This window comes from Danio rerio, chromosome 7 (genome assembly GCF_049306965.1).
Source record: "Danio rerio strain Tuebingen ecotype United States chromosome 7, GRCz12tu, whole genome shotgun sequence".
Taxonomy (NCBI): Eukaryota; Metazoa; Chordata; class Actinopteri; order Cypriniformes; family Danionidae; genus Danio; species Danio rerio.
Window position 1 is genome coordinate 20987943 of NC_133182.1, and position 27405 is coordinate 21015347.

The following is a 27405-nucleotide window of genomic DNA, read 5'->3' on the forward strand; positions in this document are numbered from 1 at the left end:
GGAAACAAAATTATTATGGAACTCATTATGTATCAGCAATACTTTATGTTTCAAGAGATACTATTTTCCGAATATCTTCTTTTGTGCATCGTTAGACTTTGCCACAATTTTACAGTTATTTACTGTGAAATGCCCAGTATAATACCCAAATATATCTGTCTGTGGACTGCAAGACTAGGGCTTAAGATGAAGGAACGTAACTTGTAGTAAGTTAAAGGCGTAATTTGCAGTTATCGAGATCCCATTGAACTATGCGAGATGTCACAACGAGATGTTTTTGGCAAGATGGCGGAAATATTTACCAGAGAACATTTTTACCAGATGTTTTCATGAGTTTTCTCCAAATTTATCTACAACCAATTCATTTGATTTATTATTATATTCATCTTGCCGGCAACATAGTTTTGCCATGTCTCCATAACCTCAAATTACACCTCTAACATACTACAAGTTACACCCCAATCTTGCAGTCTGCAGACATATCCTACTCAAAATACCACATACATTCTTTTACAGCTCAATACTGTAATATACACTGCATTGTGTTTAATTTTAAAACAGTAGCTTACTGCATATTAGGAATTTTGCGGTATTCTACTGTAATCAGAGTAATCAAGTACTGCAGCTGTAGTTGAAGAAGTTAATGAAAAATTATCAATTATCATATTGTATCACAAAATGTATTTAAAATTGATTGATGAATGAACGTGGTGAATGAAAATTACCTTTGTAAACTATTTTAAATGATATAGTAGCAATGAAATATAAAAATACCGTCGTACATGATCTAGTCAATTTATTAAATTTAATAGTAAATACTAAAAATCAAGTCAGTACAAAATTGATAAAATGATCAATTTAAGGCAAACTATCAGTTTAACTTTTAAACTTGCAGTCATCTATTCATATAAAATTAAGATTGGAGTAAGAATTTAACTTGTTCTCTTTAAATATCATGATTTGCTACACTTGTTTACTTTGTGCAGTGTAGAAGTAACGCGTTAAGCGCAATTTTTTACCAATCAATGTATTGAGTTGAGGCGGGCTTACTGAAGGCAGATGCTGACAGGAAGTGCCATAATGTCACAATGAATCTCCGCAGTGCGTTTAGGTCACCGAAAACACCACTGAGCTGAACTGATGGATAGACAAATGCTCATTGTTGTCCGAAAGGGGCTGGGGTCATGCATTTTTTTGTGATTTCTCTCCTTCTCTGTCTCCTTTTGTCATCTGTTCTTTTGTAAAATGATGACAAAGGGCATTTTTTGGGCTCTTTCTCTTTTTTTTTTTTTTCCTCTCAGCCCCTCCCTCACCTCCTCGTTTCTCTTCTTTCATCCTTTCTTTCTTTCCACCACTCTCACTTTCAGACTCTCTGTCCGTCCGCCGTTGTCTCGCTTTTAGTCTCTTACCTCCCCATTCTCTGGCTGTCTTTCTTTACCTGTCAGTCTCGCCGGCTGGAGGTCTGACTAATTATTCTCCTCTCTTTCTCTTGGCTTCTCTCCTCTCGTGACACTCTGCTGAAGACACCTGGCTTAACCCAGCAGGACACCTCTGCGTCCAGCTTTTCTGCCTGTCTCTCCATCCCTCGCTCCTGCTCTCTGCCTTTTGTTGTCTGATTTTTATCTTGGAGCACATATAATTCTTCAATTTATCTTTTCAGTCATTTTGTTCCATTGTCACTCTTTCTTTCACAGTCTAGACATAATAGATCAAAGTCAGCCTCGTGTTTCTATCTATCTATCTATCTATCTATCTATCTATCTATCTATCTATCTATCTATCTATCTATCTATCTATCTATCTATCTATCTATCTATCTATCTATCTATCTATCTATCTATCTATCTATCTATCTATCTATCTATCTATCTATCTATCTATCTATCTATCTAGTCAACTACTTATGTAAAAAGAGTAGAAACAACACTGTTCTTAAGGGTTTTTTAGGGCAACATAGCTGTTTTATGTTCAATCCTCTTGAGTTTGAAAAAATTTATTGTGTTAACTTAATCAATTTGTATTGGGACAACATAAAGGAATTTTGTGGAAACCAGCACTTTTTAAACAGTTTATACTGGAAGGAATCCATTTTTCATTAATTGCTTTTTAAATTAAAATATAAATTAAATAAATGTTTAAACATAAAATATTTAACAACTCATTAATAACTATATTTTTGTCTTTGCTATGATGACAGTACTTTTTTCCCATTATTTTCCAGTGATATACTGTCAATACTTTAGGAGGGCTAGTAATTTTGTTAATAGTTTGGTAATAAGAGATAGGATTAACATAGGCATATTCTGAAAACGTAGCTAGAAAGTGCGAAATATGTAGCCAGAGCTACGTATGGCAGCATTTCATCTTTAAAACGAAAGCTCTGGGGCAGTATGACGCCATTTTTTTAACCAGCTGACCGCTTACCTTCGTATGGACGGCTTTCCACTATCAATTTGCCAATTGCTCACGTAGAGATAGGCAGAGTTGACCGAGACGATGGGGTTTAAGTCTGGCCAAGGTCAATTGGTGCTTTTTAAAACACTATCGGTAATGTGTGCTGAATATATATATATATATATATATATATATATATATATATATATATATATATATATATATATATATATATATATATATATATATATATATATATATATATCTTAAATAAATATATATTAACAGGGCAAGAAAATTTTCACAGTATGTCTGATAATATTTCTTCTTCTGGAGTAAGTCTTACTTGTTTTATTTCGGCTAGAATAAAAGCAGTTATTAATTTGTTTTTAACATTTTAAGGTCAAAATTATAAGGCCTTTAAGCTACATTTTTTTCGATAGTCCACAGAACAAACCATCATACAATATCTTGCCTAATTACCCTAACCTGCCTAGTTAACCTAATTAACCTAGTTAAGCCTTTAAATGTCACTTTAAGCTGTATAGAAGTCTCTTGAAAAATATCTAGTCAAATATTATCTACTGTCATCATGGTAAAGATAAAATTAATCAGTAATTAGAAATTATTAAAACTATTATGTCTAAAAATGTGTTGAAAAAAACCTTTTTTTCGTTAAACAGAAATTGGGGGGAAAATAGGGGGGGGCAAATAATTCTGACTTTAACTGTATATATATCACATAAAGAATCACTAAATTATTATATTTACTGTATCTTAACTAAACATCAGATTTCTCTAATAGCAAAAGAATTCAATGTAAGGCAGCTGTGAAATGAGCATTATCCAATAAGAATCAAAAGAATAAGAATAAAAACGAAAATCATTTTCCTTAAATTAATGCTTATCCAAAAGGTTTGCATTTGATCCTGAAGGGATTCTTATTTGATCCCATTAGGATTTTTTAGGATTGACTCTAAATTATGATAGTAATCCTGTAAAAGATTTTTTGACAAGTGAATTTTAACATCTAACACATTTTCTTGTCCGTCACGCCCTTTTCTCTTTCCCCCTCTTTTCTTTCTCTAACTGCCTCTGCCACTCAGCCTGTTAACCTAGTCAGCAAGTTGGTGTGAACTTTCTTTCTGTGAGACATCGATAGGAATAATGATCAGCCATTTTTCTCCTTCTCTGCTTCTCTCGAGAGACAGAGGGGCGGGAAAGGCTTGCGGAAGAGAGAAAGCGAGTCAGGAAAGAGTGAATAGGGAGTTTCTCTTTGCCTTTCTTTTGCACTGTTTTTCATGTTCGCTGTTTTTCTGAATGGTCTCTTTAGAATTCCGCGATGCTAAGGAAAGAGATGTGGTATTTTTAAATCCTTTCATTTTTAATTATCCCAGCCCTCAGGGATTTGCTGCATCTTTTCAGAATGACTGTGCATATGGATCGCATCCTGTTTGCAACACTGTAGCTGTTATGCATTTGAGCTGTTGTTCTTTCTTTGCTTGCTTGTTTGTGTGTGTGTGTGTGTGTGTGTGTGTGTGTGTATGTGTGAATAGAGCATTTGTCGTGCTAGTCCTCTCACGGGACTCTACACGTCGCCGCACGCTCAAAAACGTTCCTCTGCCCCGCTGGGATGCTCGTATACTTCTCTTCCAAAATTCGTTCACTCTCTTTATTTATCCAGCATCTCTGGTTCATGCAAATGAAAGGGTTGTCGCCAGGAAACTTTCCTGTGGACCACCGCTCACCAGAGGCCTGTCAATCACATCGTCAGCTGTCAGTCATGCCCCCCGACAGGAAACGCTCCTGAGAGGCTGTTTCTAATTGGCTGTGGGGGCAGAAAAGAATGTCATGAAGACCTCATGACCTCATTTGAGTTTAAGATGAAAGTTTTGCCGCCAAAAAGATGCCCTCCGGCACTGTGTAGAAGATGAGATTCTCATGGACCAGCACACACTCGCAGCAGAAGCTAGCATTGCGCACATCTTGACAGGATTGGAAGCAGAGGTGTTTGAAGCGGTAGTCAGTCTCATCTGTGTGCTGACACCTCTCTCTCACTCCCATTCTCTCTCTTACTGTCTTTCCATCGCATCTCTAGCTGTTGATTTTACCACAGGGCTTTTCAACCTGGAGTCCCAGATTCTGACCGCACTAGACCCACCGGAGAGAAAATAAATGCAAGAGATAAAGGGAGGAATATAAATGCTAAAAAGAACGGATGAAAATGACTTTCAGATGCTGGGACAGTTGAGGTGAGGTGGATTTGCTGTGGTGCTGTTTTTTCGGTGTGGAGTGGAGCTCTAGGCCTCGGGGTGGGGAATAGCAGGCTGTCATCACTCCACACTGGCGGTGATTCGCCCCATCACACTGGCCCTGTTAGGCCACAATTCAGAGACCTCCACACAATCAACACTCAGAAGAATCATTTTGTGTGTGTGTGTGTGTGTGTGTGTGTGCGTGCGTGCGTGCGTGCGTGCGTGCGTGTGTGTGTGTGTGTGTGTGTGTGTGTGGCGAGACCTTCTAAAACGGTTGTATATTTTTAGAGCTCACAAAATTAAGTACGCCGCAGAATGTCAGGTAGTATACCAGCATAGTTTAAGAGTCACAAAGGCATTTTATTACTGTAATGTGTGATTGGTTGGCATAATAATGATCTGTGCCACCTGACATGTTTTAAGGCTTGTTTGGCTCTCAGTGATGATTCTTGTCTAGAGCTTTTTTTGTATTTTTTGCTCTTTAACATAGTTGTATGATTTTTTAGAGACAAATTCTTGATATCATTGTTATTATTTTAGATATTTTAACTCTAATTATACTAAAACATAGCTTTGCGTTTGCATCTTTTGCACATCTCTTTACCTTTATGTTTTGTTTTTTACAATAGCAGTGACTTACAATGATGAAGGGATCAAGTGATTCATTATAAAGAGATGGTACTTACATGAAGTGCCACTAATACAAAGCTAGAGTAGGAATGGTGTTTATTAGGTAGTTTATTTATGGTGTCCACACAGTGAAAATACACTTGACTCGACTTAAATAGGAAAGATGTGTTTTTAGATGCATTTTGAACATTGTCTGGGATCCAGCAGTCTGTATAGTCATGGGGAAATCATTCTACCTGCAAGGAACAGTAAACTTGAAGGTTCTGGAAAGGGATCTTTACAGCTTCTCTGTGTGGGATTTACTTTTTTGACCATTTTACTTGCAAGAAACAGTAAACGTAAAGGTTCTGGAAAGTGATCTTTACAGCTTCTTTGTAAGTGATTCACTTTTTGAACATTTTACCTGCAAGGAACAGTAAACGTAAAGGTTCTGAAAAGTGATCTTTACAGCTTGTCTGTGAGGGATTTACTTTTTTGACCATTTTACCTGCAAGAAACAGTGAACTTAAAGGTTCTGGAAAGTGATCTTTACAGCTTCTTTGTGATGGATTCACTTTTTGAACATTTTACCTGCAAGAAACAGTGAACTTAAAGGTTCTGGAAAGTGATCTTTACAGCTTCTTTGTAAGGGATTCACTTTTTGAACATTTTACCTGCAAGGAACAGTAAACATAAAGGTTCTGGAAAGTGATCTTTACAGCTTCTCTGTGAGATGTTTACTTTTTTGACCATTTTACCTGAAAGGAACAGTGAACTTAAAGGTTATGGAAAGTGATCTTTACAGCTTCTTTGTGATGGATTCACTTTTTGACCATTTTAACTGCAAGGAACAGTAAACGTAAAGGTTCTGGAAAGTGATATTTACAGCTTCCTTGTGAGGGATTCACTATTTGACCATTTTCTGACTTTCGTTTTTCAGCTGCGCTAAACAAATTTAATGGATCCAGTTAATGCATAAGAGCAGGCAATGAACTTTAAACTAAATTTGAAGGCTTTAGTTGATGTTTTTAATCTAAAATTCATTTTAAGATGAGCAACAGGGGATTTAATAGCATAATGGAGCTTGATGTGACATTTGAGTTTACTGAAGCATTAATTATTTGGCATTATCGGTCTGTAAATGCTCTTTTATTTCTCACTACAAACTTTAGCAAACGCCAAACCCCAATAGCACACTGTTGCATCTGTTCCATGTCTCCTGTGACCCTCAGCACTCCAAATCTGTTTCTCGTATTCATCTGCACAGTTTATTCCTGTTACGAATTGAATGCAGTAGCTAATAATCTCTACATACACACGTAGTCAGGTGAACCCTTGAGTAACCGTTTCCTGGGGCCCCAAAGACATCTGAGAGCTATGTTGGGGTGTTTATGGGACTGGTGGATGCTCTGGACTCTGTGAGGTGGACAGTAGGGCACTGCCGTCTGACCTAGGACTCCACCGGGCCCCTCAGTATGTGGCCCCTCTGTCTACCTCTGACCCCCCGTGACTCGCTCTAATCAGACCGTTAAGTTTGAGAGAGTGAGTTTAACCTGGAGTCGTCTCCCCTGAGGAAGGACTTCACACAATAATACACACATTCATATGCACGCATTGAAGAGAACACACACTAATTTCACACAGAATAACACCGGCATTGACACAGAGACCTGTGGTCACACACCAGCTGGGCTCAAAGACTCGTTTCACTTTTGAAAGAAGAAACCTTCACTCATCCACACCTATACTTGATGTGTGTGTGTGTGTGTGTGTGTGTGTGTGTGATCCAGCATGAACGCTAACCTCTTTTAAAGGCATTATGATTCATTATGCTGTGAATGATATTCATGTGCACATACACATATGTTAATCTCTCTGAACGGGGGGCTTTGAGAGCATACGGCTGCATAAATATACAGGCCTGATCTGAGGATATGAAATACAGACAGCGAGAGAGACGGAAAGCATATGCTCTCTCTTTTCACTCTTTCTGTCAGACTTGATGGATTTTGATTTTGTTTTTTTCGGCTAAAAGGAGGGGGCCGGTCGTTCATTAGCATTTATTTCGCATGTGATTAATGGTAAACTTTCCAGACTGCTTTCTGAGGGTGTGGAAACGATCACGCTGGTGAATATAAGAAACACAAGAAAATCCAGCTCCTCTGCTGTCTGGTTAGAAAGCGTGGAGGGAAATGACAGCGAAGTCGACCGCCTCCTGTCACGAAAGGGCACCGCTGTACCAGTGACAAGGACACACTTACTTTCACACACTGCACACTGGCTTTTGCTTATAGGCACACCAGGTATTTTCGTTTGCTTAGTAAAAACATCTGTAGGACACAATACAGTCTGATTTCCTCTGCCAACTGAAGGTTTTGAGCTAAAACATTTGTTATGGTTTATTATGTACTTTTTAGAAGATCAAAATCATTTGCAGATCATTATTGTATCATGCTTTAAAAGCGCTGTTTTTGGGGGTGTAATCAAAAACACATTGAAATACATGCTCCCTACAGCTATACGCGCTGTTAAATGTTAAATGGAAAGTTCACCCAAAATGAAAATGATATCATTGATTACTCATCCTCCACTTCACAAAATGCTTGTGTTTATTTCTTCTAATGGTAACCCACCAGTCCTACTGCACCCAACCCACTCTGAACTGGGATGGTACCGCTAATTCTTTGTGTGGGAGTCATCTGCTACCGTCTGTCGCCAGAGCACCTCTATAGGTCAAAGGATTGAGGTTTTACCTGCATAGCACTTCCCTAGCTGGCCTCCGTTACACTCACCCCCAGTGCTTAATTTGTGAATTGCAAGGTTCCGGAACAGATCGGGGCATCGGATTCGACATGTTACCCAAGGATGGAGAGGTGTTGCGCACAAAAGTGGAGAGCGGGGGTGGGGGGAGATTAAAAGTGAAAGTAAAGAGGGTTGGAAAGTCGCGGAAGAAAGTGAAAGTGAACAACCGACGAGGGAGGAGGACGGTTGAGGAGGGGGATCGGTAAAATGAGGTGCCGGATCCGAATCCGGCGTGTTTTAGCACAAATTAAGCCCTGCTCGCCCCCCCTAAACCTCACTGACTTCTCGGAAGAGCCCCCAAGTGTAACCCACTGGTCCTGCTGCACCAACTTAGTCTGAGCTGGGATCGAACTGCTGATTCTTTGTGTGGGAGTCGTTTGCTTTTACAAGGAGGCTAAAGACCATGACCTCTAGCGTCCGTCACTAGAGCACATTTAGAGATCAGAGGAGTGAGGATTTACCTGTATAGCACTTTGCTAGCTGGGCTCCGTTACATGTTGAACACAAAAGAAGATATTTTGAAAAATGGTGGTGGGAAAAAAGTCGGTGCAGGTGCCTGCAGTCAGCATTCTTCTAAATATTTTCTTTTGTGTTCAACAGAAGAAAGAAACGCATAAAGCTTTAAAACCACAGAAGAGCGAGTAAATTATGAGGCAATTTTCATTTATGGGTGAACTATCCCTTAATCTGCATGGATTTTAAAAGGGCGTCAGTTTAAATGGTTAATTGTTATGGTAACACTTTAGTTTAAGTACCAATTCTCATTATTAACTAGTAGCTCATATTATTATGACATTGACTATTCATTAGTACTTACAAAGTACATTTTCTGCATGATCTTATTATAGATTCCTTAATCCTACCTAATACCTAAACATAAGTACTAGCTTAATAAGTATTAATAAGCAGCAAATTAGGAGTTTACTGAGGCATAATTCATAGTTAATGGTGTTTCAATAATTGTACATTAAAATAAAGTGTGACCATTGTTATTATATTCCATTACTCTGACCTCAAAGAACAACTGCAATTTAGTTTAATACAAAAATCACACTTTTTTAAGCGAGCATGAAATCAGATCAAATACATGCATAATGTCATTTTAAAGTGATAGTTCACCCAAATGTGACAAATCTGGAAATCATTTACTCACTTTTGACTTTTTTTCACAGCAATTTGAGTTTTTTGTTTTGTCGAACGCAAACAAAGACATTTTGAACAATGTTAGAAACTTGGAATCATTTATTATGGAAGTCAGGGGTTACAGGTTTCTTCAAAAATCAAAAGTAAGCAAATGATGGTAGAATTTTTAATATTAGGGTGAACTGATTCTAGCGTTCAAGCTGATTCTATTGGGATTGATTCAGTTTTCATTTATTTATTTTGGAGTTCACAGCATTTTAATCAAAATGACGTAACATCTCTTTGGTGTTTTATTCAAGACTTCTCCAGTAATTTAATCGGCTTAAATCCTGTTTAACCAACTGATCTCAAATTGAGATCTGCTTCATCCAATTCATTCATTCTTTTATTTTTTTTGGCTTAGTCCCTTTATTAATTGGGGGTTGCCACAGCGGAATGAATCGCCAACTTATCCATCACATGTTTTAGCAGCGGATTTCCTTCCAGCTGCAACACATCAATTGGAATCACCCACACACTCTTGCACACACTCACATACACTACGGCCAATTTAGCTTATTCCATTCACCTATAGCACATGCATGTCTTTGGGTTGTCCGGGAAACTGGAGCACATCATGCATCATCATGCATCATCCAATACAACAACCAATAAATAGAAACGAGCTGTCACCTAAATTGTAATTCATTTCCCACAAATATGAATCTGAACATGAAAGATGCGTCACTACACTAAAAAAATTGCAAGTTTTACACCAGCAATTAAATAGTAATAGTAAATTGTTACAAAGCATGACATTAAGTTCATCATAAAATCTGTGAATATAATAACTGAAATAGTGTTTTCTTTTAAAATGGGATCCAATAATAATTAAAATATGTATTTACAACTTTTGTAAATATTTTATTGTACTGCTATTGCACGGTGACTTTATAACATATTATTCAGTCATTTATTTTCCTTTAGCTTAGTCCCTGATTTATCAGGGGTCTCCACTGCAGAATGAACTGCCAACTATTCCAGCATATGTATGTATATGGAAACACCATTACACACATTCACACAGGCACTCATAAACTACAGCAAGTTTTTGTTTACCCAGTTCACCTGTATCACGCTTGGACTGTGGGGAAAATCGGAGCACCCAGAGGAAACCCACGTAAACATGGGAAGAACATGCAAACTCCACACAGATATGCCAACTAGCCTAGCTTGAACCAGCAAACTTCCTGCTGTGAGGTGACAGTGCTAACCACTGAGCCACCGTGCCACCTAAACATATCATTGCAAGTCTTAAATATTATCTCATGCAGCACTGAGGCTCATTCATCTTGTTTTGCGGATGATGCTTTTAGTGGAAAGTCAAAAACAAAGCTAATTTTTTTTGTTTCCCCCAGGACACTTCCTGTTTTCCATTAGCATCTTTTCCTAGTTTTCTTCTCCATCAAGCCTCTTTTCACTTAATGTTAACTTAATTTTCGATGCCTTTTCTTTTGTTTCCCTCTGTAATTCTCCTCTCTTTCACTCTCGCTTTCTCTCTCCCGCCAGCCGCGGCCATATGGAAGCCATTACGCCCGCTGTTCCTCTCACCGCAAACATTCCAGCAGTGCCTCCAGCTCTCTCTTTCTTCACAGCAGCCTCTCGCTCCCTCCTTCCCTTTCCTTCTCCCTCCTCTCCTCCCCTTTTATCTTTCACCTGTTTTGGTTGTCCTCATTTCCATCATTTTCAGAGTTTGTCTGCGGAGGTCATGTGATAATTGGCCACATGTGATCTGCTCATTGTCAGACAATTTGGTTACGTTGTAGCAACGCCGTGCCGTATTTACATATCGCCCTTTAGCTGTCATTAAGTATCTGTAAACAATCACATATCATTTTGCACCACGTAATTGTCTGTGGATGTTAGATGATAATCGCCGTAATGTGACCTCATTTTTAGTCGCGGCATGTGCTTTTGTAATCTTTCCTATGTTGTGTGTGGTGTTTGCACATAGTTGATTTGAATAGAAAGAAGACGGTTAAATATTTGTGTGTTCTGATGGGACCGCGGCTGCAATGCGACAGTCGCTCTAAATAAACACATCCATCACGTCGCAAAGGTTCTGTATTGGCCTGAAATGTTTAGGCAAACTTAGACTACTGAACGCTTGAGGGGGTTTGGGAGCAGATTTAGTCCTGCTCGCTGTATAATTGATCAGAAAATGCAGGCCAAGGTGTAAATAAAAAGCCTGCATGTCAATGTTTGTCTTTTTATTTTTTTCTATCTATCCATCCATACCTTTATTCGTTTTTTGTTCTGTTTATTTTATTATGCTGTCACTCTATCTATTGTTCATTTTCTAATTTGATCTTTTAGTCATTCTCTCATTTTCTGTCTTTTGTTCATTCGTTTGTTCTATTATTCTATCCATCCATCCATCATTCTATTTATAGTATTCATTATTTATCATTCTTTTTGTCATTCCATCCATCCATACATCCATCATCCCCCTATCTTTCCATCCATGTGCTCATCCATCCATCTATGCATCCATCCACTTTTCCACCCTTGTGCTCATCCATCTATCCATCCATTTATCCATCCATCAATCCATCATCCTTCTATCTTTCAATCCATGTGCTCATCCGTCTATTTATCCATCCATTCATCCATCCATCCATCATCCTCCTATCTTTCCATCAATGTGGTCATCCATCCTTTTATTATCCCTCTATCTTTCAATCCAAGTGCTCATCCATCCATCCACCTATCCATCCATCATCCCCTATCCATCCATGTGCTCATCCATCCATTCACCCATCATCCATCTATCTTTCCATTTATGTGCTCATCTATCTATCCATTCATCATCACTCTCTCTTTCCATCCATGTGCTCATCCATTCATCCATCCATCTATCCACCCATCATCCCTCTATCTTTCCATCCATGTGCTCATCCATCTATTCATCCATCTATACATCCATCCATCCATCCATCTATTCATCCATCTATACATCCATCCATTCATCCATCCATAATTCCATTGATCTTTCCATCCATGTGCTTATCCGTCTATCCATCCATCCATCCATCCATCCATCCATCCATCCATCATCCCTCTGTCTTTCCATCAATGTGGTCATCCATCCATTTATTTATTATCCCTCATCTTCCCATCCATCCATCCACCCATCCATCCATCCATCCATCCATCATCCATCCATATGCTCATCTATCCATCATCCCTCTATCTTTCCATCCATATGCTCATCCATCCATCCACCCATCCATCCATCCATCATCCATCCATCCATCATCCATCCATATGCTCATCTATCCATCATCCCTCTATCTTTCCATCCATATGCTCATCCATCCATCCATCCATCCATCCATCCATCCATCCATCCATCCATCCATCCAGTTTGTCTAAACAATCTTTCTCTTACTGTTCTGTCTATCTATCGTTCATTATGTTGCTCCATCTATCGTTCATTGTCATTATATCTAATGTTTGTTCTATTTTTCTTCTGTTATTTTAGATCAATTGTTTTGTCATTCATCATTCTATTCTGTGTATTGTTTTTCATTGTTCTATCTTACAATCTTCATAGCCAATCGCATGTTCATCAAGTCCAAGTTTGAAAAGTTTCCAATACGTTGTTATTTTTAATAGCTCAACACACTCTCTCTCTCTCTCTCAGTGTTTTTGCTGGTCTCTTGACGTTGTGATAAGGGCTCGGATGTCTAACCGGTAGGTGTTGTTTAGTCTGGTCGCTGGAGACCCAGGACAGGGTTTAATCTGGCCCTGGAAGCTGACGATATAGCCGTGAAGAGAAAAGAGAGAAAGCGAGATGGGAGATTTACTCGTCCACTGAGAGGGCCGATATCTCCGGCCCACCGCTGGTCTGCTGGACGCCAGCCGTGATTCCAGCCCCTCTATGGCTCAGCTCCTGATGAGATCAATGCACGCTCGGAGGTAAAATCAGCTTAGTGAGGTGGAATAGAAGCTGAAAATGAAGTGGAAATTGCAGAAGTCAAAAGTCATTCTCACGCCATATCAAAGTGATTCGAACTGAAGGATTTCAGCTGGTGCGAGCTCGATAGCTTGTTATCACATGTAATCACCAACTTAGATCTAATTCTTAAATCTGGAAGCTTTTTTTTGGCTGGTGTGATAGAAGTGGTGGAGTCTGCAGGAGAACATTCTTTAGTGGTGTTTGCTAAAGGAGACATGGCTATTTCTTATGCTTAGGATTAGGGATTGGAGTAAATCTTTAACCATATAAGCAATAAACCTCGGCACTAATTCAGTGTGTGGTTTGTTTAATAAACAAGGTCTTGAATTCTGTAGACTGCTATTATTTGAATGCAATTCAGTTTTTTTTAAATATTTTTTTTATTCATGCCTGATGTAAGATATAATATGCATAGTAAAACAACCCAAGGACTTTTTTAATGCATAATGGACACAAAGAAAACCTTAAAATATGTTTATTTGTTAGTTGATCAGATGGTTGGTTGGATGACATTGGTTGACCGAATTAATTGACAATTTATTTGCAGCAGGGGCGATAGAAACTGTCAGAATAAAAAATGTAGGTAATCTGTAGAAAAAAAGAAAAGAAAAAAAAACAGTAACTTCTTGCTCCATAATTACAAGTTATTACTGTCATTTTATAGATTATAGCTGTAATGATACAGATAATTACTGCCATTTTACTAATTATTTCTGCAATTATACAAATTATTACTGTAATTATTACTGTAAGTGTAATTTATTAATGTAATTATACTGATTAATTTACGTGATTCTAATGGTTATTAGTGTAATTAAGCAGGTTATTACTGTAATTATACAGATTAAATAATTTGATTATAAAGATTATTACTGTGATTACACAGATTGATCAATGTGATTATACAGATTAATTCAAGTAATTATGCATAACATCTCTAAAAATTCCATAGAATTTTTCACTTTTAACATACCTTTAAAACAGAATTTTTTTTTAATTATTAAAAAAAAAGCTTAAGTACAAGTAGTTGCTGTTGTCATAAAAAATGTAAATATAACTATAAACTATAATATAGTTTAACAAATATTTTTTTATGATATGTAGGTTAAACTCCAAAATAATTTGTCAGGTAAGGATGCCTCAACGAAAAAAAACAAAAACAAAAAACAAAATGCAGCATACAAACAATAGGCTATTATTTGCTTTAATGTTCATATGTTTACTATCTTCAATTGTACTAAAAACTTTTTGACTGAATTTTTGTTTTCCTATTTTTGCAGGAATAAATTGTAAATATTAATGTAAAATTACGTGTTATTCTCTGAAAAAACTGAAAATGTTCTTTTAAAAAACATAAAAATAATGTAAAACTAAAATACAAGCAATAACTGTAAGTTTAATGTTAGAATTTATTATAGAAAATATATGTAAAACGACAGCTATTTCACTGTATAATTGAAAAAAAACTGGAAAATTCTGAAATAAAAAAAAATACAGACAATTACCTGTAAAATGACAATCATTTTTTATAGTGTAAGTTCAATGGACTCATAAGGTGTATTTAATTCAGCTTAAAACTTTAAGGCAACCAGAATTTTTTTTACAGTGTAGTTGATTTATAGTTGATTGGTTCGATTGTTTGATTGATTGATGTATTGATTAACCAATCATCTATTCATCTACTGACATTCAAAACCCCCCAAAATACCTACTTCATAAAGCAAACATAAAAAACACCCACAAATTATACAGCATTTTCATGTTATCACAAGATGTTTTAGAGACTTAACTCATGGCCTCTTTAGATCTCATTGTAGTTGTTGGCTAATAAGGAACTACCTACATCTGCACAGTAGCACGATAATAATGACAGCAAAATAAACCACTCAAAAAACCATAGCAGCCTCCACTCAGTTTCCTTCAATTAATAATGAAGTCTCTTTTATTATTGAATTGTGGTATTATTGTAGACGCTGTACATATTCATGCCAGACTGTGGCTGATGTCCTCATCTCGGGTGTGTTGAAACCTCTGCATTTATCATGTGAAGGATAGTCGGCCGTCTCTTACATTCTGTTTTTTTATGCTCACACACACACACACACACACTCACACGCGCGCACGCACACACACAGAGGTCCACCTCACTGCACCTGTGCCCCGAGCTTGTTTTTGGACACAGCTCGAGTTTCTCTTGTGGAATCTTTGTAATGCAAGACTGATGAACAAGAGGACGGTGGAGGGGTTTACGGACTAGAAAGGTGGGATCGGGTGGAGGGGTGGGGGTGGCTGATGAGGGTCAGGGCTGTCAGGGGCGGGACGGGGTGAAACTAACACTCTTTTCTTTTCAAGAGCTGTCAGGGTCAGGGAAGGGCGTCGGCGGAGTTTGACAAAATGATGTTTCTGCCCTCATAAACGAGCCCGGCGCGCACACACTCCTGTCACCTCTGCCCCCCCTCCATCCCCCCACTGCTTGTTTCAATGTGTGACCATGAATGCCACCTTTGTTCCAGAGCGGCAGAGAAATGGAGAGAAACCGAGGGAGGGTGAGAGAGAGCCAAACAGGAATGATGAGTGTTTGGGATGAGAAGGAATGGTTGGAGGAGTGTATTATCATGTTTATATTTAGAGTAAACAGAGATGTCGATATAATTTGACTTTAATCTGCGCTTTGAAGGCCTGCCCGTGTGTGCGGTTAGCTTTTGTCGAGCTTTGCAAACACAAACACACACACTACTCCTCCACGAAAGTCTTCCAGCACATATAAGTCTGCTGTTTTCATCCTACTTCAATTCCACACTCTCAAACTTGACTTTGTGGCTGCATTTTTATACACGTCCCTTTTCCTTCAACTTTTTTTTCTTTCCATTCTCTTCTTCAAGCTTGACACGCGGGTCAGAAATTCTTTGGCGAGGTTCTGCAAACGTTCTCTAATTATCTGCCGAGTGCTTGCTTAACCCTGAGTTTGCTCATTAGACATTGCCGCCTGACAGTTGTTCAATCACGAAGGCTAATGCGGTCCAGTGCTGAAACATATGTAATTACACAGGCTGTGTGACTGGGTCTGGCGCACACACATGCTTTAAAAGCAGCGCTGATGGATTACAGCGTTTGTTGTGTCGGACTCTTTTATTCGGTTAGATTTAATGAAAATAGAATGTTTCTGGTCAAATAAACAAAGCTGTCTCTGTGTAACTGTAATAGAACAATATTGCTAGGCGATACACATACTTTGCAAACAGTATGCAAACAAAGACTTGATTGCTTTGACGACGCATTGCAAAATGTATTTTCATTATTCAAATAGATATAAACATGATGACTTTAAAGTCAACATGAAATTAAAATTGACTTTTGGAATGCAGTCTTTTAGTGAATATTCATGCATAGCACATGTATAGGACAGTAAAGTGTAGTCAAGAATGCATGGGGAGCAGAGAGAGGGGAAGGATCAGCAAAGGCCCTCAAGCTGGGAATCTAACTTGAGTCTCCGTGAGCACCCTACATGCTGTATGTTGACGTACTTAACCACTATATTGCCACCGACATGCATGCATGATCTTTTTTTCATTACAATTTCTAAATTGAAATGTTTCAAACCTTGCCCTTTTCCCTTTTCTCTGCCCTACAGTTTTACTTCTTTTGGAGTAATCTATGATTATATTTAGCATTTTCCATGCATTGCATATGTTCATAGATTTACTTTGATGCTTTGTGTCCACAAATCTGTGCTTGTGGTGTATTTGATTAAAAAAAAACTTATGTACAGCACCTTTGGGCAGTTCAGGCATGTCAGATCAAGTCCTATCTCCTTTATCAGGGGTCACCACAGCGGAATGAACCACTAACTTATCCAGCACATGACACATGTTTTACATAACGGATGCCCTTCCAGCTGCAACCCATCACTGGGAAACACACATACACTGTCATTCACACACATACACTTTGGACTAGTGGGGGAAACCAGAGCACCCGGAGGAAACCCACTCCAAGACTGAGAGAACATGCAAAATCCACACAAAAATGCAAGGACTTGAACCAGCGACCTTCTTGCTGTGAGGCAACAGTGCTAACCATTGAGCCACCATGCAACCCTGTTCTTTTTGAATGGGGTAAAAAAAATTATAAAAAATAACTTTAACTTATATGTTAGCTATACTATACATTTTTGCTACATATACTATACTTTCTACTACTTGTAAGTCGCTTTAGAAAAAAGCATCTGCCAAGTGAGTAATGTAAATATTATAATGTAAAAGTAAGTAAATATTGTACCTTCAATTCAATTCACATAAAAAACCCATTACTTTCAGGTTGGTCCAGCCAATAGTGATTGTCTTAAGTGTGATTCTCAGGTTTCTGTGGGATCAAAGCATTTATGGTGACTGAAGTGATACAATGGCTTTCCCTAGGGCTGCACAAAAAAAGTAATCGAAATTGGCATTAAGAGCCTATAATCGATCTAATCTAAGTATTTGTTTACAGAAGATTCAAGAAATGCACTGTTTAAAATATTATTTACAGGATTTACAAGTGTTTTTATTTAGAAGAGATGATGTTTATTTTCTACTTTATATATGGAAAAACATAGAAAACAATTAATTTTGTTTCCAAAGGTGCAAGTTATTTATTTTCTCTTTTTGGTTTCATGCAGAGTGTATTTTTAATTTCAGTTGTTCAACATTGATGTTCAGTAAATAATCATAGATAGTAATGTGCGTTTACTTCAATTATTTTAAAATCAAGTAACGCATCCTCCATTCAAAATCTCTCACTTGTAATATGTGAGCATATTCACTGTACAAATCTTATCAGTGAACTATGATAAATAAAAAAATAAACAAATTAATCATTTGTTCATTAATTGTAATTGGGGGCGGTCCATTCCACTGTGGTGACCCTAGATTAATAAAGGGACTAAGCTGAAAAGAGAATGAATGAATGAATGAATGAATGAATACTTGTAATCCAGTTAAAATGCTCAATTAATCAAGATTTTGATTTTAGGCCAAATCGCCCAGCCCTAGCTTTCCCAATAACTGATTAGCTCTTTTATTTTAGAAGCATAGTGAACCGTTTTTGATTTATTCTGCCTTTTTAAAAAATAGCGCTTGAGGCATCCTCTGCATTCAAAGCAGATGTGAACTAGCCAATACGCTCACACCTGTGATCAATTTGCTTTATATGAGCTCACATTCTTGTATTGCATTTTGTGGCATACATATTGTATGTACGTGGAGTGCTAAAGTTGGCGTCAACTGAAAAACATGTATTAAAAATGTTAGATGTTTTATTTATTGTACACATATAGCAGTGGTCCCCAAAGTGGAGTTCAAGGGACAATGACAGGGGGTCACATGGTGATTTCCAAAAGTCTTTTTTTTTTTATTAAACTACACTGTAAAACCCAACAGTCAACTTCATCAAACGAAATGAGTGTAGTTAACTTAAAGGGGTGGTCCACTACGATATTATATTTTAAACTTCAGTTGATGTGTAATGTATCTGTGTGAACATAAACAGCATCTCTGAATGTAAAATATTCAAAGTTTAATGCAAAGGGAGACCTTGATTTGTACAGAGTTAGCTTAGCAACGCCTACAATTAACGAATTTTGGGGACTACAAAAAATACTTCCGCCCCCTGTGAGATCACAAAAGTTCGTTATTGCGCATCCCACACTGCGCAGGTAAAGGCCGTGGCCAGAGGCGCTGTAACGTTACTGCAGAGAGAGAAATGCCATCCTGCTGTTTCCACAGAGCTGTTCTGTTTCTGTTGTTGGGCTTCCAAATGACACGACCCAAACACAGAAGTGCTTACAGTTCAATATTAATTATGTTCCAGAGAACTATAAAATACATAGCAAGCATGATTTGACAAAACACAGCTTCCAGAATCTCTCCCAGTTCAGTGCTGGATTCAGTTAAAATCTTCTCAAAGATGGAGCAAGGAGACGCTGTGAACTCTGAGTCATGACCTGTAAGTGTTTTTATTTGTTAAAATTGATCATGACATGTACAGTGTCTAACTTTAACGGTGTGTTGTAGCAAAGATGTAAACAACGGGAAATTATGGTAACCGCTAACGACTTAGCTAACGTTACAAATCCATATTTATCAAACGGCTGTAAACGCACACACACACATACACATACACGCACTCTTGGCCAGCACCTGCGTCTATCTGTGTGAGACGGCAGAATTTCTCTCTATAGGCAGCTATGCTATGCGTTTTACAACTCGGACAATTAAGTCGCAAAAGATATGTGAACGATTCATGTTACTTACACAGGCATATTCCGCATATGCATGAAAGACGTCCTGTAACGCATTGATTTAAAAAAAATACAGCAATGATTTCCCAACTGGAGTGTAACATCAAAAACAAATCAATCCAGGCTCACAAAGGTCTCATCTCACATCTTGTGCTTTATTCTGTCACCACAGAAAATAACTTAATCCGAGCATGAGAGAAAAAGAACAATAAAAATCTCTCCCGCGCACATGCGCTTCTCGTGTTACAAATACTTCATCGTATACACGCATAAACACACTAAAAGGCACAGAAACAGTTAAAGGAGCCGCATCCCATTTTCACTCGTTACAGACACGTGTTGACTGACTGACTGACTGACTGACTGTTTACACAAAACGCGCGTGCTTGTCAGGGCGTGACGTGAAGCCGATCGGCGTATCACAGCATATTATGATGATGACCAATCAGAGTCACTTGAGGGTGGGCCTTTTAGAGGAACTAGGAAATATGACAGTCGTTTTCATGTTAGCTGAGTAGCTGTGTATAATCAAAGTGAGATTTATGAAAAAATAACACGATTTCCTTCAAGTTAAACATGAGCACACATTGCTTTGCATCTTATTAACACAACCAAGCCTTAAAAATAACATTCTGGACCACCCCTTTAAAATTTACTGAAAGTTAAATCTACTCATTTTAAAAGTTGCAATCGGTTTCTTCAAACGGTTTGAGTTATCTTAACTTTTGGGGTTTTACAGTGTATTAGAATTACAATATTTTTATCTATAACCCATAGAATATAATAATAATAGTTAATAGTTACTTAAAAACAACAACATGCAATTGAAAAGCCATCAGCCTCACAATTACATACAAAAATATATTTTTTACTTGTTCAAACTACTTAATTAAATTGAGCTGAAACAACACAATTCTTGATATTTCATTGGGACAACGATGTTCAATCCACATAAATTTGTTAAAAGTGTTAAATTGACTTAATGGATTTGTGTTGGGACAACATGAGTTAATTGTGTGGAAACCTGTTCTGTTTACAGTGTATTTTTTTCATAGGAGTGGTGTTTACGATTGATTTTATAGCACCAAGTTAAACTTTCTGACACCTATACAGCAATCAAATACGTAAAACATTAATACAGGCCGCAACTGAACATTGAAAATAATCTCTGATTGGCAGCCTCCAAAATTAAACCCAGAATAGACTTGTGCTGAAAACATTGTATCCACCAGTCTCTTTTGCCGAGGTTAATATTATATTATTATTAATATAATATTAATAATAATATAATAATTAATAAATTACTAAAAAAATTATATGATTATTAGACTGTTTTTGTGTTGTCAATATGCTCATGTTTATGTAGACGTTTTGTTGTGTGCGCAATGTATTTATATTTATAACTTCCTCTGAGGAATTTGCAGGTTGCGATTTACTGGAATTGTTATTTTAGCGGCTGCAAGCTGAAAAGTTTGGGAACTCCTGACGTATAGTACATTATCTGGGACACAACTTATATTAATAGGCCTAGTTGTTGTGTTGCCTGGCAACTTTAAAGACAATTACAGTAACGAACAAAATGACTTGTTCTTCTAATTGTTAGCATTACTAATAAAAAACAAATAATTTACCACACTTTGCTGGAGAATTAGGGATGTTTTAGGCAATTTGTGTTGCATTGTCTCTAATAACACCCTTAAAAATGCTAACACGTATCCTCTAATGGCTTATTGTTTAATATCCCGCTAGTAATGTGTGATGTAGTGAACTTGCAGTGAGTTCGGCTAAATGCTGTTCTGTCACGCTGACACGGAGGGCGTGAGAGGGAGGGAAGAAGAGAGAAGGTGTGAATGTGGTGATAAAGGCCAGGATTCTTCTACTGGGTCTCAGCTGAGAGTTCAGTGGGTTAGAGCAGACCAGCGTGACCATGTCAACAACTGAGTGAGCGCCTCTCTTATCTCCGGCATCCTCTGCCCGCTCGCTTTCTTCTCGCTCTGTGTCCACCTGTTTTTTTCCCCTCCTTCATTGTTCGTCTCTGTTTACTCTTTTCCTTTAGGTTTCGTAAGCTATTTTATCTCTCATTCACCCCTTTCATTTGCTCCTCTGATCCGCAACACCTCTCTCTCTCTCTCTCTCTCTCTCTCTCTTTCTGTGTGTTCTTTCTATTCTCCAAATCAAGTCTACTGTGACGGTGTCTGCGATGAACCAGATAAAAATCTACCTAACAGAATGCGTATGCAAAAAAATGTCTTTTGCATCTGCAGGATGTTTTGGTACTTTTGTTTGTCTGTTTTCCGGTGTGTGTGTCTATATTGTCTACCTGAGGAGGAAAAAAAAAACTCTCTTAGCAACGGCTTGTGCCTGTGTTTTGTTTTGGCTGAAGGACATGTTAAAGGAAAGCTGTTAAATGAAGCTCATTCAGCAGTGTCGGCCTCCTAATGTGGACTTGTCCATTAGTTGTTTTTTCCAGAATCGCCATTGCAGGAACAAAACAAACGTTTTATACATGTTGGCATGCTGTGGTAAAGTAAAAGACGTGATGTAATGCTGAGTTCTGGTTTTGCTGGGAAGTTATGAGTTTGGAGATTGTAATTGCTGTATCACATGATGTAAGTTTGAGTGATTTCAGACAGAAAAGAATGGACTGACAGGACAGTCATCATATATATTCATCTCTATATGACCTTTTTGACAAAACCACAATGTTTTTATGTGCTAATGGAACAATGTAGAGCAAAGGATGCTTATTATATGTATCATTAAGGCTTGGTCTGAATTTGAACTGTAGTTTGGCAGGAGAGAATGATTAGTATGCAAGTTTAGCATATTACAGTCATTTCTGAAGGATCTTTATTGATGCTAAAAATTTAGCTTGGACATCAAAGGAAAAAATGACATTTTAAGATATATTCACTTGGAATATAGTTATAACAAATTGTGATTCTCCTTTTGGTGTACATGTACTGGCAATGTGTGAAATCCGGCGTGCCTGGGAAACAAATCGATTACCTAAAACCGAATGTCAAAGGATGGAATAATTGCTACTTTATACATTGCCTAGGCATTCTATTGAATGCAGTATGTAACTGGCCTACCCCCGCCATTTTTCCCGCCACTGATGTTGGAGGGGGCACTTGGGTCATTGTTTGATGTTGCCGATCGAAGCATGTGAGTGTTGAACGTTATTGTAAGACAGCGTATTGCTAACGAGGTTACGAGGTTCCACTACACCACATCACAGATAATATTGTAACAGATAATTCAATCTCAATTCTGCTGTCATTGTTTTTTTCGTAAGAACATCATACAGAAATGCTTTATTTCGTATTCCTTCCACTTTAAAATACGTAATGTCAATAAAGGCTTTTGTTGTGCTCTTCTGACAGTTTGCCTAAATGATATTTGTCATTCTATATAATGCATTGGAATTGAATGCCTAGGAAAAGTATAAAAAATCTTTACAAAAAACTTATATTTCATATTTTGCCTAAAAACATTAGCCATTCTATACATTTCCTAGGTGTTCTATACAATTCCGAGATTTCACACATTGCCCGTAGCATACATAAATACACTACCTGACAAAAGTCTTGTTGTCGATTCCAGTTGTAAGAGCAACAAATAATAACTTGACTTCTAGTTGATCATTCAAAAAAGTGGCAGAAGGTAGATTTTTCCTATGAATTATCTATTAAACTGCATCTCACACATCACATCACATCACATCTCACATCATCACATATACTGCAGAAGACCTAGTGGAACCCGCATGGACCCAAGATTCTCACAGAAATCAGTCAAGTTTGTTGATAGAAAAATCATGGTTTGGGTTTACATTTAGTATGGGGGCATGCAATAGATTTGCTGGGTGGATCATCAACAGCCTGAGGTATCAAGACATCTGTGCTGCCATTACATTACAAACCAGGAGAGAGGGCAAATTCTCCAGCAGGATAGCGCTCCTTCTCATACTTCAAATCAAAGTTCCTGAATGCAAAGAAGGTCAAGGTGCTCCAAGATTGGCAAGCCCGGTCACCGGATATGAATACTATTGAGCATGCCTGGGGTAAGATGAAGGAGGATAATCCAAAGAATCTTGATGAATTCTAGAAGTCCTGCAAGAACAGTTTTGGTAAAATAAGTATAATTTAAAGGCCTTTACCTTTCATATAAGCCACTTTTGATACCAAATGGTTAACTAGATATCAAGTTATACTTTTGATTAAAGCAGCATTTTTAAAAGAGACCTCTTTCACAAACAAATAAAATTCCTTTACTGACCTTAATTAATTTATTTTTTTTACCAGCATTCCACTTACTATTCACTATACTTTAAAACTAAAAACTCCAAAAAGCCAACAACTCTCAACCGCTAATACTTAAGCTGTGTTGAACCCAAAAAATTCCTTTTAAGTTGTGTGTGTGTGTGTGTGCATGGGTGGGTGGGTATCGGTCAGTCTAATTGTGGTACGTGAAGTGAGTGTTGAGTGTGTGTCGAGTGTCTGTTCTCTCCACTGTAAGAGCTGCTGATAACCTTTCTAACCTGTGTGAGAAGGACAGGAAACTCTTCACCCAATGGAATGCCACACACACACACGCACAAGCCTTTTTTCCCTCCTCACACACTCTGCTTTTGTGTCTTAAGAACAGAAGCAACTAGCTTTAATAAACATGCCCCAGATTTCCATTCTATGGTAATGTATAATGGATCCTCCCGTCATTACGTGAAAGTATTTCCTTATTTCTTTTCAGATGTAAACATGCGGCCCGACTGCCTTAATTTGTTTTCATGTAAATAGCCGTTGGTGTGGCTGGCTGTTTAGAGATGATGATAAAATGGTAATTAGCGTCTGCGAGTCGTTTAGTCATTTGTTTACATAGAAAGAATTCAAAGGAAACTCCCTGAGATTCGGCAACAGCCAAGTTCTCCTGGAAATTGGAAGCTTTTATGCGGGTCCTCGGCTGTGCTTTGATCTGACATGGTTTCCTTTGGAAACAAGCATCTCGGGGTGGGATTTGGATCCGGACTTGCCTATTCATTCTCATTAGAGTCACTTGTTGAAGATGCAAGAATGGAGCATCATATCGGTGCAAATGCAGTCGTCAAAAACCTTGAAGTCTCACCACCTTCGGATGATTTACACAGCGGAAAAGAGCACTTTCATTGGGGCTTTGAATAAACAGGAAGAGAGAGAGGCGAACAGGGTAGATGAATGAAGTGTAAACGAAGAGGATGGGTTTCTACTTGTAGGCAAGGTGATTTAGCGAATAAAGAAACCCAGGGAGAGTGTGGTTGAATCCACACCTGCTCCAGTAAATGCCAGCCGGTTCCCGAGGCTGCCAGCGAACCCACAGACATTTTCAGGAGAAGTGTATGCTTCTGTCAGCAAATGTCCTGAAGCGAGAGGTTATAGCGGCGCATTAAGCCAGTCATTCGCATCTTATGATGCATCCATGGCCTCTTTTCTGAACCATATAATTGACAGGTTTTTGCAGGTCTGCCCTGCCACAAACAAACACCAGCCTAAAAATATGAACACTTATTGTGTATGGTGCTCAGTATTTATAACGTTTTAAAATTTCGCTGATTCATCGAAAATAAAGTTAGCGCATAGGTTATTTTAAGAACATTTTATTGCTTTATAGTAATGTGTTTTGAAATAAATCTGGATGTTTGGTGATCAAAATAAAAAAAATACTTATAAAAAAAAAAAAAGACAGTAGTTTACATACCAAAATAAAGCTTGCGTTAAAATAAAAGGAAAAAAAAAAGATTGATTCAATTTTTAATTAAGCACCATTCAACACTATAAACCGCAGTTGGTTCGCTTACTTTAAAAAGTGAGCAAATACGTTGCCTTAAAAGTGTCAGGTTTACTTTTAAAAGCTAGTAAACCTGTTGTAACATGCAACTGTTATGTTGATAAAACGTCATTTTTATTGATATCAACGTCCCAATTCGCATTGCTTGTACTACGCCCCAAAAGTATGCACTTTTTTGTGAAGGAAAAGTATAAACTTTTGAGTGTGTGACAGAAGAGTATGCAAGCTTTAGGACATACTACTTCCTCATTAACATCATTATGTACTTAGCCCTGTCAATCATCCACACATCATCCATACTTCTTTCATATTTCATTTATTACCTTATTGGAGAAGCAACAGCAGCAGGATAATCTGCCATTCACAAGTCTTTCATGCAGAGAAATCCCCTCAGGTCTTTGGATAATCATGCGTTCAGACGTTAATATTCCAACACATCTTAATATAAGTTTACATTGTTGTTGCAGAAGAAATGTAACACGGGAACCATTATTTAAACGTCTTCCAGTGTGCTAGATTAACAATCATTCAAATATCTTTACTGAAGCGGTTGGTCTCGCCCGTCTGCCATGTTTGTAGTTTGTTTACACTTTTTACCCGAATTTGTAGCTCTAATCAAATTCATGTCCAATGCGCAATGTACTATGGGAAATATCAACGGTAGAGTATGGACACTTTCCCAGAGATGGGTGTGGCTGGAAGGGCATGCGCTGCGTAAAAACTTGCTGGATAAGTTGGCGGTTCATTCCGCTGTGGCGACCCCGGATAAATGAAGGGACTAAGCCAACAAGAAAATGAATGAATGAGTATGGACACTTACAGTATATACTTTTAAAATAGTAAACCATCTGGGAATTTTTGGCATGCTCTTTTAAACATACTACAATTTGGGACATACTATTTCTATTTTCGAATACTATTTCAGACTGATAGTATGCAAATTGGGAAGCAGCGAATATCTGGACATTTATTAATACTTATTCATAATTAAAATTCAATTTGAGGAATTCATTTATTTGCCAGTGAATGTATGTTTTTTACCGTAATGCCATTACATTCTCTCTCGTTTCCTCTTTCTACAGGTTTAGTGACGATAAGGGTTATGTCCTGTACCCTCAAATTGGTGATCGTCTGGATCTCATTTGCCCGTCTTCAGATCCGCCTGGCCCTCGTGCCCCTGCTGATTATGAGTACTATAAACTGTACCTGGTTTCGTCTCGGGAGCAGGCAGACAGGTGTGAAGTGACCGGAGCCCCGAACCTGCTTCTCACCTGCGATAAACCCAACAGCGACATGCGCTTCACCATCAAGTTTCAGGAGTACTCGCCAAACCTGTGGGGCCACGAGTTTAAGACCAACCACGACTACTTCATCATCGGTGAGTCCGTGCAAATGTGTGATGTGAATCAAAATGTTTAGATTATTCAAGCCTAGAGTTGATTTAGCTAACGCCCTTGTTTATTGTTTTAATCCATGTTAGAAGAGATGGAATGATTTCATTATCACGGTTTGGTTTGTTTAGCTTCAGACTACTCAGTGAAGTCACGATGGGATTTGGCTGATTGTGACTTTATCAAATGGAACAATCTCGCTCTGGGTCGAGTTACTAAGGGTTGTTTTTAAAACAGTGCACAGTAGCTTGATGGAAATGAGGGCAACAGAAGCCTGTCAACATCAACATTTCAGAAAGTGGATTTGACGCTGGGGAAGTCCTGACACCCTTAGGCCCAAACATGTAATGGCCATGTTTTTAGTGCCAATTGCTAGTATTTATACAGTGATGGAAAACCTGGAATTTTAATTGATTTTCCAATCTGGCCAAGTCATTGGAAGTGTGATTAAAATCTTAAAAGTTATGGAAAAGCCCTATAACATTTAAGCGATTATATGCCTGACTCCCCCATCAAAGCACTCTCAAATCTCAGGACTTTTTTTCTGACACATTTGTACCATAAAAGTGTAGTTCTAGAAACTTGAAGCCGTCATCTTACTTTCATAGTCTGGTATTGTTCCAAGATGCATATTCAGCTGGAAAAAATGTAGGACTGGACTCAATTTTATCCACCAGGAATTAATTGGATCACGAATTTGGACACAAGTGC

The 27405-nt window shown here is 37.9% G+C and overlaps 1 protein-coding gene across 4 annotated transcripts in view; it reads left to right on the forward strand.

Moving 5' to 3' along the window:
* efnb3b (ephrin-B3b) overlaps positions 1-27405 on the forward strand; it is an 888832-nt gene that overhangs the window by 48873 nt on the left and 812554 nt on the right. For all 4 annotated transcript variants that reach the window (XR_012382271.1, XR_012382272.1, XR_012382270.1 and 1 more), the window contains 1 exon segment: positions 26386-26681. Coding sequence is in view for 1 of the 4 variants with exons in the window: in NM_131806.1 (NP_571881.1) it covers positions 26386-26681 (296 nt within the window). In the remaining 3 variants the exon portion in view is untranslated.